Source organism: Anabrus simplex, chromosome 10 (genome assembly GCF_040414725.1).
Source record: "Anabrus simplex isolate iqAnaSimp1 chromosome 10, ASM4041472v1, whole genome shotgun sequence".
Lineage (NCBI taxonomy): Eukaryota > Metazoa > Arthropoda > Insecta > Orthoptera > Tettigoniidae > Anabrus > Anabrus simplex.
Window position 1 is genome coordinate 40,127,687 of NC_090274.1, and position 12,651 is coordinate 40,140,337.

A 12,651-nucleotide genomic window follows, 5' to 3' on the forward strand; every position below is an offset into this window, starting at 1 on the left:
CCTGATTTAATCCAAACAAAGGAAGGCTGCTAGACTTTGAACAGTGCACAAAACACGCTTGCCCCAGGGTGTATTGTTGCATTTATATTGAGAAATGTAGACAAAACTATGCAAGACATTGGTCTGAAGAGGATATAAAGTTAGGAGACCTCGGATTATAGATGAGGTTCACGGATGTTAAGACCTTGTTTTTTTTACTTCTCTCCCTTAATACCATGACAAAAATGAGGGCGTTGTATGCGTGTTGGAAAGATATATGCAAGTAAATACCGTAAATTTTTATTTAGCCTACCTCATTTTCAATCAACTAATCCAAAATAGCAGAATAGATTTGTTAATAGGAAAATGTCTGGATCCATGTCTAAATGGTTAGCGTGCTGGCCTTTGGTCATAGGAGTTCCGAGTCGATTCCCGGCAAGGTCGGGAATTTTAACCATAATTGGTTAATTCCCCTGGCATGGGGACTGGTTGTATGTGCCTCCTTCATCATTTCATCCTCATCACAATGTGCAGGTCGGACACTCCCAACACTAAAAGCCATACCCCATTTCATTTACCAATGAAGAAATGAAAATTCTTCCGACTAACAAAGGAAGCTCTAAATCACCATAGTGCGTTCGTAATTCTCTGTTTGCCAGCAAAACTTCACATTAGTGTTTAATTCCACTGCCAATTAAACGTGCTTAACTAATGGTGCCCCACGATTCCTTCTAACCAGTCTTTAAAGTTTTAACACTTTTACGTACACAATGGTTAGCCAAAATTTAAATGGGGTTGATGCACTTTGCCATATGTAGCAAAATTGCATGTATATAGCACTGGATTATACTTTGTTGACTGTGGTATTGTAAGTCTTAATTACATTCAAGTAAAAAAAACATACTCACTCCGTAGGCTTCTAAGGGACGTGAAGTTCCCGCGCCGATCTTGCAATCCTCTTCCATCCTTTTCGATCTTGAGCCTGCTCTTCCCAGTTATCATTTTTGAGGGTCCAGCACACCTTGTTGATTTTTTTCTTCCAGGAGCTTCGGGGTCTTCCTGAAGGTCTTTTTCCATTAAGAGATCCCTTGTATAGATGTACTGGTGCTCTGTTATCCTGCATCCTCAGTACATGTCCAGCCCAGCGCAGTCTGTTGGATTCTATCACACCCATTATAGTGCATTGTTGAGAGAGGGTGTAAATCTCATAATTAGATCTTTTCTGGCGGCTTTCAGAGATAGGATCGAACCAGGGGCCAAATATTTTTCTATAAACTTTATTCTCAAAGACTTGAAAATGCTGCTGCTCTTTCTTGGTTATACTCCATGTCTCAGAACCATACTGAAGTACTGGTCGAATGATTGTATTGTAGATAATCATTTTTGCATTCCTTGTTAAAAACTTGGAGCGTAATATAGGGCTCATAGAGTAAAATTTGTTATTTGCATTCTTAATTCGGGCTTGGTAAAAAACACGGAGGGAAAAACTAGCATAATGAAAGTCCAGCTTAATAGAAGAATGTCTGAAGTGTTATTTGTTACTTATCAAATACTGACAAGAGAGAAAAAAAGAACAAAAAAATTGCAGCTGTATATATAATTTTAGTGTAAAGAAATTCAGGTAGCAGTGAACACCAAATTCTAATAATTGAGAGTACGGTCGATTAAGGGCACGAGAATGCCATCGTCCTTAGATGCAGCCCATAGTGGAATATACAAATGTGGACAAATTAGCATTTCAATTTATTTTTTCCTTCACGACAGATAAACCAGAACAACCCCCGTGGTGGGGGTGGTAGAATAACACCCACAATATCCCCTGCCTGTCGTAAGAGGTGACTAAAAGGGGCTTCAGGGGCTCTAAACTTTGGAGCTTGGGTTGGCGACCATGGGGCCCTTAGCTGAGTCCTGCCATTGTTTCCACTTACTTGAGCCAGGCTCCTCACTAATATCTTATTTGACCTCTCTGGGTCAACTCTGCTTCTTTTCCGATCCCGACGCTATTAGGTTTGCGAGGGCTAGGGAGTCTTTCATTTTCACGCCCTTCGTGGCCCTTGTCTTCCTTTGGCCAATATCTTCATTTTTCGAAGTGCCGGATCCCTTTCATTTTTTTCTCTCTGATTAGTGTTATACAGAGGATGGTTGCCTAGTTGTACTTCCTCTTTAAACAATAATCACTACCACTACCACCATAAAACAGAGCAATCCGTTGTTAATGTCCCGGATGCTACACAAGCTAGATAGACTACTTATTTTAAAAAACCAGAATATTTCATTCTTCATTCAGTGGCTGCCTTTACATTATGTTATCCTTCCAATGCAGACTCTGCTTAGATTTTAAAAAATTATTGACCATTTTAATGACAGTGTGAACACAGAGGGGAGATCTGGGTGGGAAAAAATTGAATAAAGACATTTTGTACTGGCTGATTTTTACAGGAAAACTTTTTTTTTTTACAATTAGTTTTACGTTGCACCGACACAGATGGGTCTTATGGCGACGATGGGATAGGAAAGGGTTAGGAGTAGGAAGGAAGCGGCCGTGGCCTTCATTAAGGTACAGCCTCAGCATTTGCCTGGTGTGAAAATGGGAAACCACAGAAAACTATCTTCAGGGCTGCGGACAGTGGGGTTCGAACCCCCTATCTCCCGGATGCAAGCTCACAGCTGCGCAGCACTAAATGCATGGCCAACTCGCCCGGTGGAAAACATTTTTTAAATGAGGCGCACAGTTCCAAAATCTGCCTTATCCACTTTTTATGAAAAATGAGTTAGTAGCTTATCTCTACAACTCATTATTTGGCATCTTTTTCAACTAAACCTGCTTTGTCCCCATGAAAATGTAACAAATTCAGGTGAAATTTCCAAAACTCACCGTATCCTAAGAAGTTTTTTCCAAAATCTGCCTTATCGAAACATGGGGCACTATAACTGGAACATCTCAAATAATACTCTATGAAGTAAGCATTAGTACAATGTTTATGAAGTTCCATGTTCACAGTGTGTTCTTTGAAACTGTTGGCAATACTGTTCCCAATAATTTTGTGCCAGTTTTTTTACACGCACGTGTCAGTAGGATATACTAGTGGTCAGCGGTGTTTCGAGTTTTAGTGAAACAGTGTAAACGTTTCTAGAGTAAGGGAAAACTGAAACGCATTGGAAATCAACCATAAACATAGTAGGAAGAAGACGAAAGATCCTTCCAGATCGGAACAGAATACAGCTAAAAGGAACAGGTAAACGCTTGCTTGAACATAACCTTTCGTCAGTTTTTTATAAGGAAAAAACAAACTATTGAAGTTGGTTATTTTATTTTGTAAACCATATCACCGTCTCAATCTTAATCCTTCGTTTCAGGTACATTTTGAAATGCCTGTCAACAATGCCCACTTGCAAACATGCGAAAACAGTCTTTCAGTGCAGTCAACTTAAAAGGCAAGATGTAAGGCGATTTCATCAAACGTACGAGTTTAGTGACAAGATGAATTTATTCTGAGACACACAACTCATGAAGCACCTAAAAGAGAGAGATCTGTGAAGTCGAACAGTTCCAGGAAATTTATGTCTGTCAAGTATTTCATCAGAGTCAAGGTAATCAGTGGACCCCCATGAATGCAGATTTGTCAGAAGGCCTTATCAATACTGGGCATAGGCAAGGACAGAGTGAAAGGTGTGTGTGTAAGAAATCATTCGCCACAGGTCTGTCACCAAAGGAGAACAGAGGAGACAACACGATATCTTCCAAGTATACGAGAAGAGGTTAAGCCTTCATTGAAAAACTCCAGCCAGTTGATTCTCACTATTGTTGATGCAAATCTACCAGATTGTACTTGCCTGCAGAACTGAGTATTTATTCCATTCTCACAAAGGGACATGCAGAGAATGATTTCACTGAAGATGAGGAAAAAATGAATGTGATGACACAAACTTCTTAGTATGAAAGAGTTTCTGGATACACGTAATTTTTAAAACTTATTAAAGTGAATTGTGCAACATTAACATAACATTCCAAAAATGGCAAGTAAAACTAAGATATCGAATTTAACCGACATTTTATCCTATATTTTTAGCATTTCGAAGAGCATGAATAATAAAATAATTTTTATCCCTAGTTGATATTATAATCAAGCATTATTTTAAAGTCTTAGGTACATTTGTGAACCCCACCCTTAAGCCAACAGTTCCAAAACAAGTCTTATCCAATGTTAATTGGTGAATATCTTTATGTCACAAATTGTATGTAGCTCTTCGATTGTATCAATACACGTAAGCACCTTGGTATAATAAACAAGATTACTTATTTTACCGAAGATTAGCAATAAAGCTTGTCTCCTGAGGAATTTCTTAAAATGGAAGAGTCAGATTTTGAAAATGTGCGTCTGAAATGTAGTTTACATATTGCAACACACCGAATCCTTTCACACGAATTTTGAAAAACCTTGTGAAATACAACTGAATGAGTGAGAGACAGGTCAACCTTTGTAAGCTTATAAAAATTAAACTAATGAATTAAAAAAAAGGGTTTATTCAAATAAATATCTGAATTACAAATCTGGCATAGTATTCAAATATACAAATTACAAATCTAGCATATTTACATTAGAAAAATTGAAAATATATTAATTCAATTGATAACAAGATCAGTCTTCGACAATGAGCAGAAGTAGATTCCAAGAAGTTTATACAATACAAATCGGAAAGAACTTCCATCAAAATGTAATTAACGAAATATCAGCGCTTTATTTCACAGCAACAGTCTGTGGCTGTTGTGGCGGCTGCTGTTGCTGTGATGTTTGTGGGGTTGGTTCAGTTTTCTTTTGAGCAAAAGCATTGAGGTAATTGGTAAGCTGAATGACAGCAATGAGGGAAGCAATATATTCTTGAACAGTCTCCCTGTTGAGGTTCTTTACTTGGTTTGAGAGGGCATGGTAGATCCTGCGACCAAATTTGCTCGATAGACGACCTACTGTGTGAACTGTGTGGAGGACACGATCCTCACCATCAGGCACAGCTTCTGTAAAAGAAAAGGCAAGTTAAAACATTTGAAAGGAAACCAGAAAAAAAAATTGAATTTAAAAGAAGGGGGGGGGGGGGGGGCTTTATCGTAATGCAAGTGTAACCAATTTAAATTCACATGCAACATATAGGAATGTTAAGAAGTAGGGTGCCTTTGCTGGCAGGACCTAGTGTTTACAATGGACAATGTCTTCTGGTATGGGCTAGAGCAATTTTGTTACTTCCACTGATCTGTCTCAGCTTTATTCTTAGGTTTGACAAAATGAAAGTGACAGGTATGAGTAATGCTAGTAATGCCATTCCTTCTGCAGCCAGTCCGTGCTATGAATGGTGTGAAAATATTGCTCATAGGGTCAGTTGGTGCATGCATTTCAGTGGGCTTGGCAGACTGATGTGTAATAGCAACTTCTGCCTCGGTGAGGCAAGCAACGGGAAACTACAATCACTCCTCATTTTCCTAGTACGTCTCTTCAGTGATGCCTAGGCCATCTATGACAGCTGATGGTGGAACTGTTGAGGATCCAACCAGCCTTCGGGCTGAGGACTAAATATACATAAGTAGCATGAAGGATAATAAAAATAGAAAGCGTAGCATTCCGTTTTAACGTTAACAGGTACATTGCTTGTGTAAGAGTAGAAAGTGACACGAGTTTTATAGTAGTAAGTAGGTTGAGAAGACACGTATTCAAGATATTAAGAACATTAGACATTTCACATTCAGTTTTCAGGAAGTGAAATTAAGAGTAATTGTGTGTGCAATTTAGTTGCAACCAGAAAAGTTGCAAGGAGTTAGGAGGAAATGTGGAGTAATTTTACATAAAAACTGCAGCATTGAGCGAAAGGAATCTTGCACAACATTGAGAAATAAGACTTGTTACAGAGGAGTGAATGATCAAGAAAATAGAAATCTTTCCTTAAAGAATAACAATAGCTAAGGGGTTAGGTTTTTGGCACATCTTGAGTAATAGTCGTTAAGTGTTGTGTTGGGTTAAGATTTTTAAAGACCGTGCGAGAGGCATGATGCAAGTGAAATACAATGCGAGATTTTTTTACAGATGGAAGGAGTTAGACCAGCAGCGAGTTTTACACCGACATTCCAGAAAGTAGTACGCTAATGGAGCATTGCGACATAGTTGTCTAGCGTTCATGATGGAAAAATGCTTCCACTAAGTCGTGGAAGCTTTCTTTCCTGTCAACTGCATTTTAGAAGAAATTTTTTAAAAGGCTGTCTCATGCAGCAATGAATATTTTACTGTACTCTATGCTGGAGAAGAAAACAGGAACCATCTACATGTAGGCAGTGATCAAGACAGCCTCACGTTTCTTTATAAGAAATTTTAAGAGAATGTAATTGTGGTAGGGAAATCTTGCTACTGTGGAAAAAAGCCTTTAGTTTTTGGAAATTTAAGCGTTTTATTACAAGAAGGAAGTAGTGTAAGGAGTTTAGTCATGTTTATAGAGTAGAGAGACTTGTGACGAATTCCTGTCCTATGAAGATGTGGAATGTGTTCAACTGAACATTTACTTATAGATACGAAATGGGCGTGGAGCAAATTTCATATGATATATGGTGAGCGCACTTTTGTTTGAGATTCCTTGTTTATTTGATGGAGTTTTAGTATAGGAGATATGCTGAGTAATGCTCCGAGCAATTCAGGAATTTGGAGCTTTGTTTCCATATGTTAGGTGGATATGGCTGAGAAATGTGCCCTGTAAAATTTACCTTTGCACAGGTTTGTGGAGGTTTAAATTCCAATCAACTGAAACAGGATTGGTGCGAGTACGCATATCCTGGGTTTTGGAAGTAAAAAAAATAGCCGACATAATGCAAGTTACTTTAACGTTTAATGTTCATAATGAAATAAGAGAATGAATTTATTTCGCAGGAACATTTTCAGGGTTAAAATTATACATTCATATGAAAGTTACGATTAAGAATGTGAACGTCGCATATCTTGTGAAAATACCTTCCGGAAGGTGTTGAAAATTGCGGATTACCGGTACAAATCTTTATATATATATTCCAAAGACTATTATATTAAGTTAAGGAGGTAGAAAATTCCTTTTGGCAGGTAATTTACATATTTAAAATGTTAAGAGTTCAAGAAAAAAAAAAAAGAAAAAAAAAAGGCAAATTAAATGTTTTCTAGAGGGGTTAACTTAAGAGAAAATTGAACTTATCAGAGTAGAAAGAATTTTATTTTATCTGTTAATCCAATGGACATGGCACGATTGTGTTGCATGCCCTCACTCCATAAGAACAAAGCCGAGACTGTAGGAATTTGACGCAGACTTTTTTACGTAATGCAATTGTAAAAAAATCTGAAGTAGATAACTGATGTACCATGTCAGCTTGAAGCAAGTAACTATGGTGTCAGACCAGATAACTTTATTACTTGTGTAGCTGTAGTACTAGTTAAGACAACTGCATGGCATGTGCAGAGGTATGCAAGTTCCCAGCAACTGTGTCAATATTCAGGAATGTTATGTCACTCTTGACAAATGGCAAGAAGATATCATCAATATTGGAATAATGGTTGATGCCATGTTTAGTGTTACGAGTTATATCGCAGGGCTTCACATTTAGTTTACTCATGATGGATATTAGGGTACATAATATTTAAAAGTTAGATGTAGGCAACTAACTACCATTACATCAAAAGTGAAAAAAAATCATAAGCTACACTGTAGTGCCTTAGTCCCTATACCAGTTTTGTCATGTTGTGTTCACATCATTTGAGATTTGCACTCATATGGAGTTCGGAAAAAAAAAAAAAAAAAAAAAAAAAAAAAAAAAAAAAAAAAAAAAAAAAAAAAAAAAAAACCACAGTTGCCAGTGTGTGTGGTAAATTATAAAACATGATTAGGAATAGATTTATTACTTTGGTTCAGTACATATGAGAATTAAAAAATTTTAATCTTAAAGACTTTAGTGGCTTATTTGATTTTAATTTAATCCTGCTTGTTACATGCAGTTATGATGGATACACACAAGAGAAATGGAAAATTTTAAAATGCATTTGCTTCTCTCTGTGGATATGACTGATACAGTAGTACCATTTCTATGCTCTTAAGCAATGTACGAACATATACAGGGTGTCCTAAAGTAAAACGTAATTGAACTGTGAGGAAGTACCTCTACTACTATAAAATACAGGCTTATGTCTTCGCAAATTTTCTAGAGAGATGGATTAAAAAGAGGGAATGTCGAATAACCCCCCCCCACGCGTTCACTTGACTGATGTCTGCGGACTTTGTGAGGTTGGGAGGGGGTGTATGTCAAAGATAAGGTTTACGTTGCAAAACCAGAAAGTCTGCATTTTAATAGGATAGGAAATTTAAAGAACGTTTCGAAATTTCAAATGAACTGCTTTTAATAGCGAGATTTCATTCCTGCACGCTATCAGCTCTGTGGATAATGACTCGCGAGTTTGAACATTTGCGAATAACAGTAGTAAATTTGTTTTGTTGAATCGTTCCATGCATCGTAAAGAACATTGTATTCGTTAATAAAAGTCAGTATGCGAGTTACCGACAGTGAAGGAGCAAGTACATTTGCGACACCTGTATATGATGAACACTACCACATGGAAATAGCATTGTGAAGTATTAGCGAAATCGAATTACCTTGAGTATGTTCTTTCTGCAGTTCCTCTTCAGTAGCAGGGAAGAGCCTATTTAAGTAGGCTTCAGCCATTGCAGCTGCAGTATCGAAGCTAGTGTACGCCACATTTCCATAGCGGGTTGACAAAACTTCATTCGCCTTGTTCCAGCTGAGCTCTTTGAGAGATTTTGCCTTCTGAGTTCCATAATCCTTTACAGCAGACACCTTGTTGTATGTAGGCATAACGTAAGATTTGGCAGTTTCGTAGATCTAGAAAGAAAAGCCAAATGTTAAGAATGATTTATGAAGATTTGACACAGAAGCATAACCAAATATGGAGTTTCCAAAACTGTAGGAAAGCAAATATAGGGAAATTCGAGAACTTGGAGGGGGGGGGGGGGGAGGAGGAGGGAGAGAAATGAGAGCGGTAATAGAAAGACTTCAGCACTTCACTTCGTAGGTTGGGATATAAAGAGTTTATGAACACGAGTACTTTTATGTAGAGGACAATTTTTTCAATAATTGAGCTCAGCCACAGCATATGTCCATTAAAATATACAAGAGAAGAAAGGAGGAAAAAATGAAATTGTGATAAGAGGGTTTAAGTATTGGCACTTAGTAATCGGAACAATTTTAAGAAAAGGAAATTCTAAAGTTAAGGGAAGAAATATAAATTTGAAATCTTGAGACAAGCATAAATAACAGTGCCAATGGTTGGCATGAAGGGCATTACTTTGCCTTATTTGATTAAATTGAAGTTTTGAAACAGTTCAAATAGAGGTTGGCATTAGAAAGGTATGTCATTCACCATTTGTGAAAAGGTAGGATGATTGAAATTTATCATTGTGTTTGAAAATGTTATGAGACATTTTTACGCGAGAAATATTAACCGAAAATTGATATAGTTAATGCTATATTGAACCCAAGATAAAACCTTTCTGGTCGAATTCGAATATTTTTCTAGGTTCAATGCGGAAATGGTCCGACTGCATGTAGAAAAAAAAAGAGGAAAAAATGTAAAGTACACAAAATAGAATTTGAAGTGCGGTTATGGACATCACTCAAGAAAGAGCCCGACAGTGCATGTTTAATTTCTTCAGGAGCATATGGGAGAAAAGGAGAGTTAAGGTGGTTGGAGGGTCTGTTACTACTTTGTAGTGCAACGTAGTCGTTCACACAGGGGATGCACTAAACTTTAAGCTTCATTTCAAAACTTGAATACCGGTATGCAGTTTCACTTTCAGACCAGCATGTCTGGTTGAAGACAAACATGCATTTGCTTCCTCCCCCTGCCCCCCTCCCCCCCACAATATACTTCATGGGGAAGGTAGTTTTGTGCAAGTTATGCAGAAAGGACTAAGATATGAAATTGAGGGGGAAAAAAAAGTAAAGAAAACTTCCCAATGGATGGACTGAAGTTTGTCCATTTTTTATGATAGTGGCAATGTATAGGATTCTTTTGGACAGGATCTTAAGAAAAAAAGTATATGTCTTTTGCAAGATTTGCAGGACAAAGTTGAGGTACTGACCTGTTGAGGTGGTTCTTTGACAATTGGAAGTTTGTTTTCAACCATAGTCAAACCCTTGCAGAAGGTTTGATCCATAATGTTGATTGGAGTTTCCAGTCGTTTAGCAATGGGAGCTGCATATGGAGTAGCTTGATCCATAGCTTTCTGCATGGTTGATTCTGCTGTAGAAAGGGTCCAGTTGATCAGAGAATTGGAACCCTTAACCTTCTCGTACATTCCAGAGGACTGGTTAAGAGCAGCTTCAACCAAAGGGATCTTCTTCACTCTGTCAACCGATTCCAGATGGGGAAGAGTCGACTGAGGCATGTCTTTAGCTTGTGAAGTAACCGTCTCTGCAGCCATTGTTATCTGAAAAGGTGAATTAATGTCACCTGTTAAGACTGTAGTAAATAGGCCTACTGTACATCCTTAGTTTTATCCTCTGCAAATTATACAAAGCCTAATTAGGAAATTTCAGATACAGCAATGGCTGTGCCTTTTTAAGATAAACAGCCAGTGGACAAACTACCATTTTACCTCCCCTAGTAATTATGTTCGGTTATAACATAGGACAGTTTGCGTTTTTGCTTTACGTCGCATCGACACAGATCTTATAGCGGCGATGTAATAGGAAAGGCCTGGAATGGGAAGGAAGCCCGAGCATATGCCTGGTGTGAGAATAGGTTCGAATCCATTATATCCCGAACATTGATACTGGCCGCACTTAAGTGACTGCAGCTATCAAGCTCGGTATAGGACAGTTCAGGAGATTTAACATTCGAGAGTTTCTCTCGACACCGGGATGTAATGTTCCCAATATTAGAAACTTAAGACATTAACATGAGTTGCATTGTAGACAGACGCCGCCCACAACAGTCAATGAGATTGGGATATTAAATTAAGGTAAAGTCACGATGCAAGCCCGTATGAGTCACCATTTTTGTTGCTAGGAACCGATGGTGCTAGCAAAAGGGGCTTGTAGATATTAGGAAACAAGCGATTCGTCGCAAACTTTCAATCCGGTATTTCTATTAAGGGGAAAAGTTCGGATTCAAATTCGGCTGAGAGAGAACGCACGTTGGAGTAAGCGCGAGTCAAGCCGAGTGTATTTTTAGGGTCCAGTAACTCAGTTTAGACTGAACAGCAACAAAAATGGTTTTATGCGTAAAAAGTATAGCGTCTAATATTGAGACAACTGAAAGCCCGGCTCCGTGTAGACTAGTCCGTCTGCCTTGAGATCGTGGAGTACGGGGTTCAATTCCTGGCCCGGATAACGGGACTAACCACCCGGCGCGGATGTAAACAAAGCCCAGGTGAGCAAGGCAGTACACGAAATGGAACAATTGAATGAAGACTGCCTAAGGAAAAGTTATCTTAACATTTAAAGAAGCAAAATAGCCATTCGTTTTTAAAAAAAGTGCAAATTAAAAAAGACACTCCGAATAAAATAAAGCCCATGAAAGGAAAAAATAAAGCTTAGGCCAAGAATGCTAAATGCAGTTCAAGGTAGACTATTGAGGAAGTTCGCGAAGAGTAGCCAGGCAGTCTACCACAGTAGCGTCTTCAGTCTTAGTTCACAAGTTGAGAAGCCCTTTCGAGAGAAAAAAAAAGCGGAAAAAGAACTAGAAACTTAAGATCTGGGAGGCAAGTTCAGAGATTAGGAGAACTAGAAACGATTATGTATTCTATGACTCAGATAGGCTACCGAAGTTCTGAAAAATTACGAGTAGCAATTTTTTAGAATTCGCTGGATCTGGAATGCCGAGAGGGAAAGGGGGGGGGGGGAAATTCATTCACAAAATATTACGTCAAGTTAAAATTCCGCTCCCCCTTAAACGTACTGTAGTAGTGCTAACTGCGTTAAGCCCCATTATCAGAAATTACATACCATCAGAACTTGCGAAATGTTAGATACCGTACCGGGGAAGATTGCGTGATACTAAAATTACATTACTTTATCACTGTATCGATTAGGAAGCAAAATTTCCAAAACCCAGAAGTTTCAAAAGCATCTCTTTCATCAAAAGGAACGCTTACCTCGATTCCAATAAATGCACTTGAAAACAACACCACACTGTCAATAGCAAGGAGCAACTAATGATGAGTGGGGGTAAATGGCCGTTCTTATACGCTTCTCTGCAAAGGCTCTCTCACTATCCACAAATAAAACTCGCATCACAAGCTGCCACGTCCTGTCGACCAATTACGAAAGGTTGAGTCACTACGTCATCACGTGTCCTGCCTTCCCCTTACCAAGAGACTAGTGGCTCATTGTCAGATGATAAGGCAACAGTTATTTTATTTTTTCTGCGTTGGATGGGTGTGAGGGCAAAGAGCAATTTCTAGAACGATGTCTGCGTGTTCCCCATGGAGTCTGCATCCTATTATTATTTCACATTTCACAGTAGAAGATTCTCTCGATCAGTATCTTATAATATTAGGGAGTCTGTACCGGTAATGAAATACATCGGGTTTTTTTTTTATTACTTATAGTTCTATCAGGTTCAATAGTTCTATCTTTGAGTATAAAATTAAATTTTCCGT

At 38.3% G+C, this 12,651-nt stretch overlaps 1 protein-coding gene across 1 annotated transcript; it reads right to left on the minus strand.

The window, feature by feature from the left end:
• Window positions 1-4,492: 4,492 nt before the first annotated feature.
• On the minus strand, window positions 4,493-12,302 carry LOC136882370 (lipid storage droplets surface-binding protein 2). The gene is made up of 4 exons (XM_067154988.2): window positions 12,145-12,302; window positions 10,129-10,476; window positions 8,623-8,869; window positions 4,493-4,993 (listed from the first exon to the last, which is right to left on the minus strand). The coding sequence occupies exons 2-4, from the start codon at window positions 10,468-10,470 to the stop codon at window positions 4,719-4,721; spliced, it is 864 nt and encodes a 287-aa protein (XP_067011089.2). The 5' UTR covers window positions 10,471-10,476; window positions 12,145-12,302; the 3' UTR covers window positions 4,493-4,718.
• Window positions 12,303-12,651: the final 349 nt, after the last annotated feature.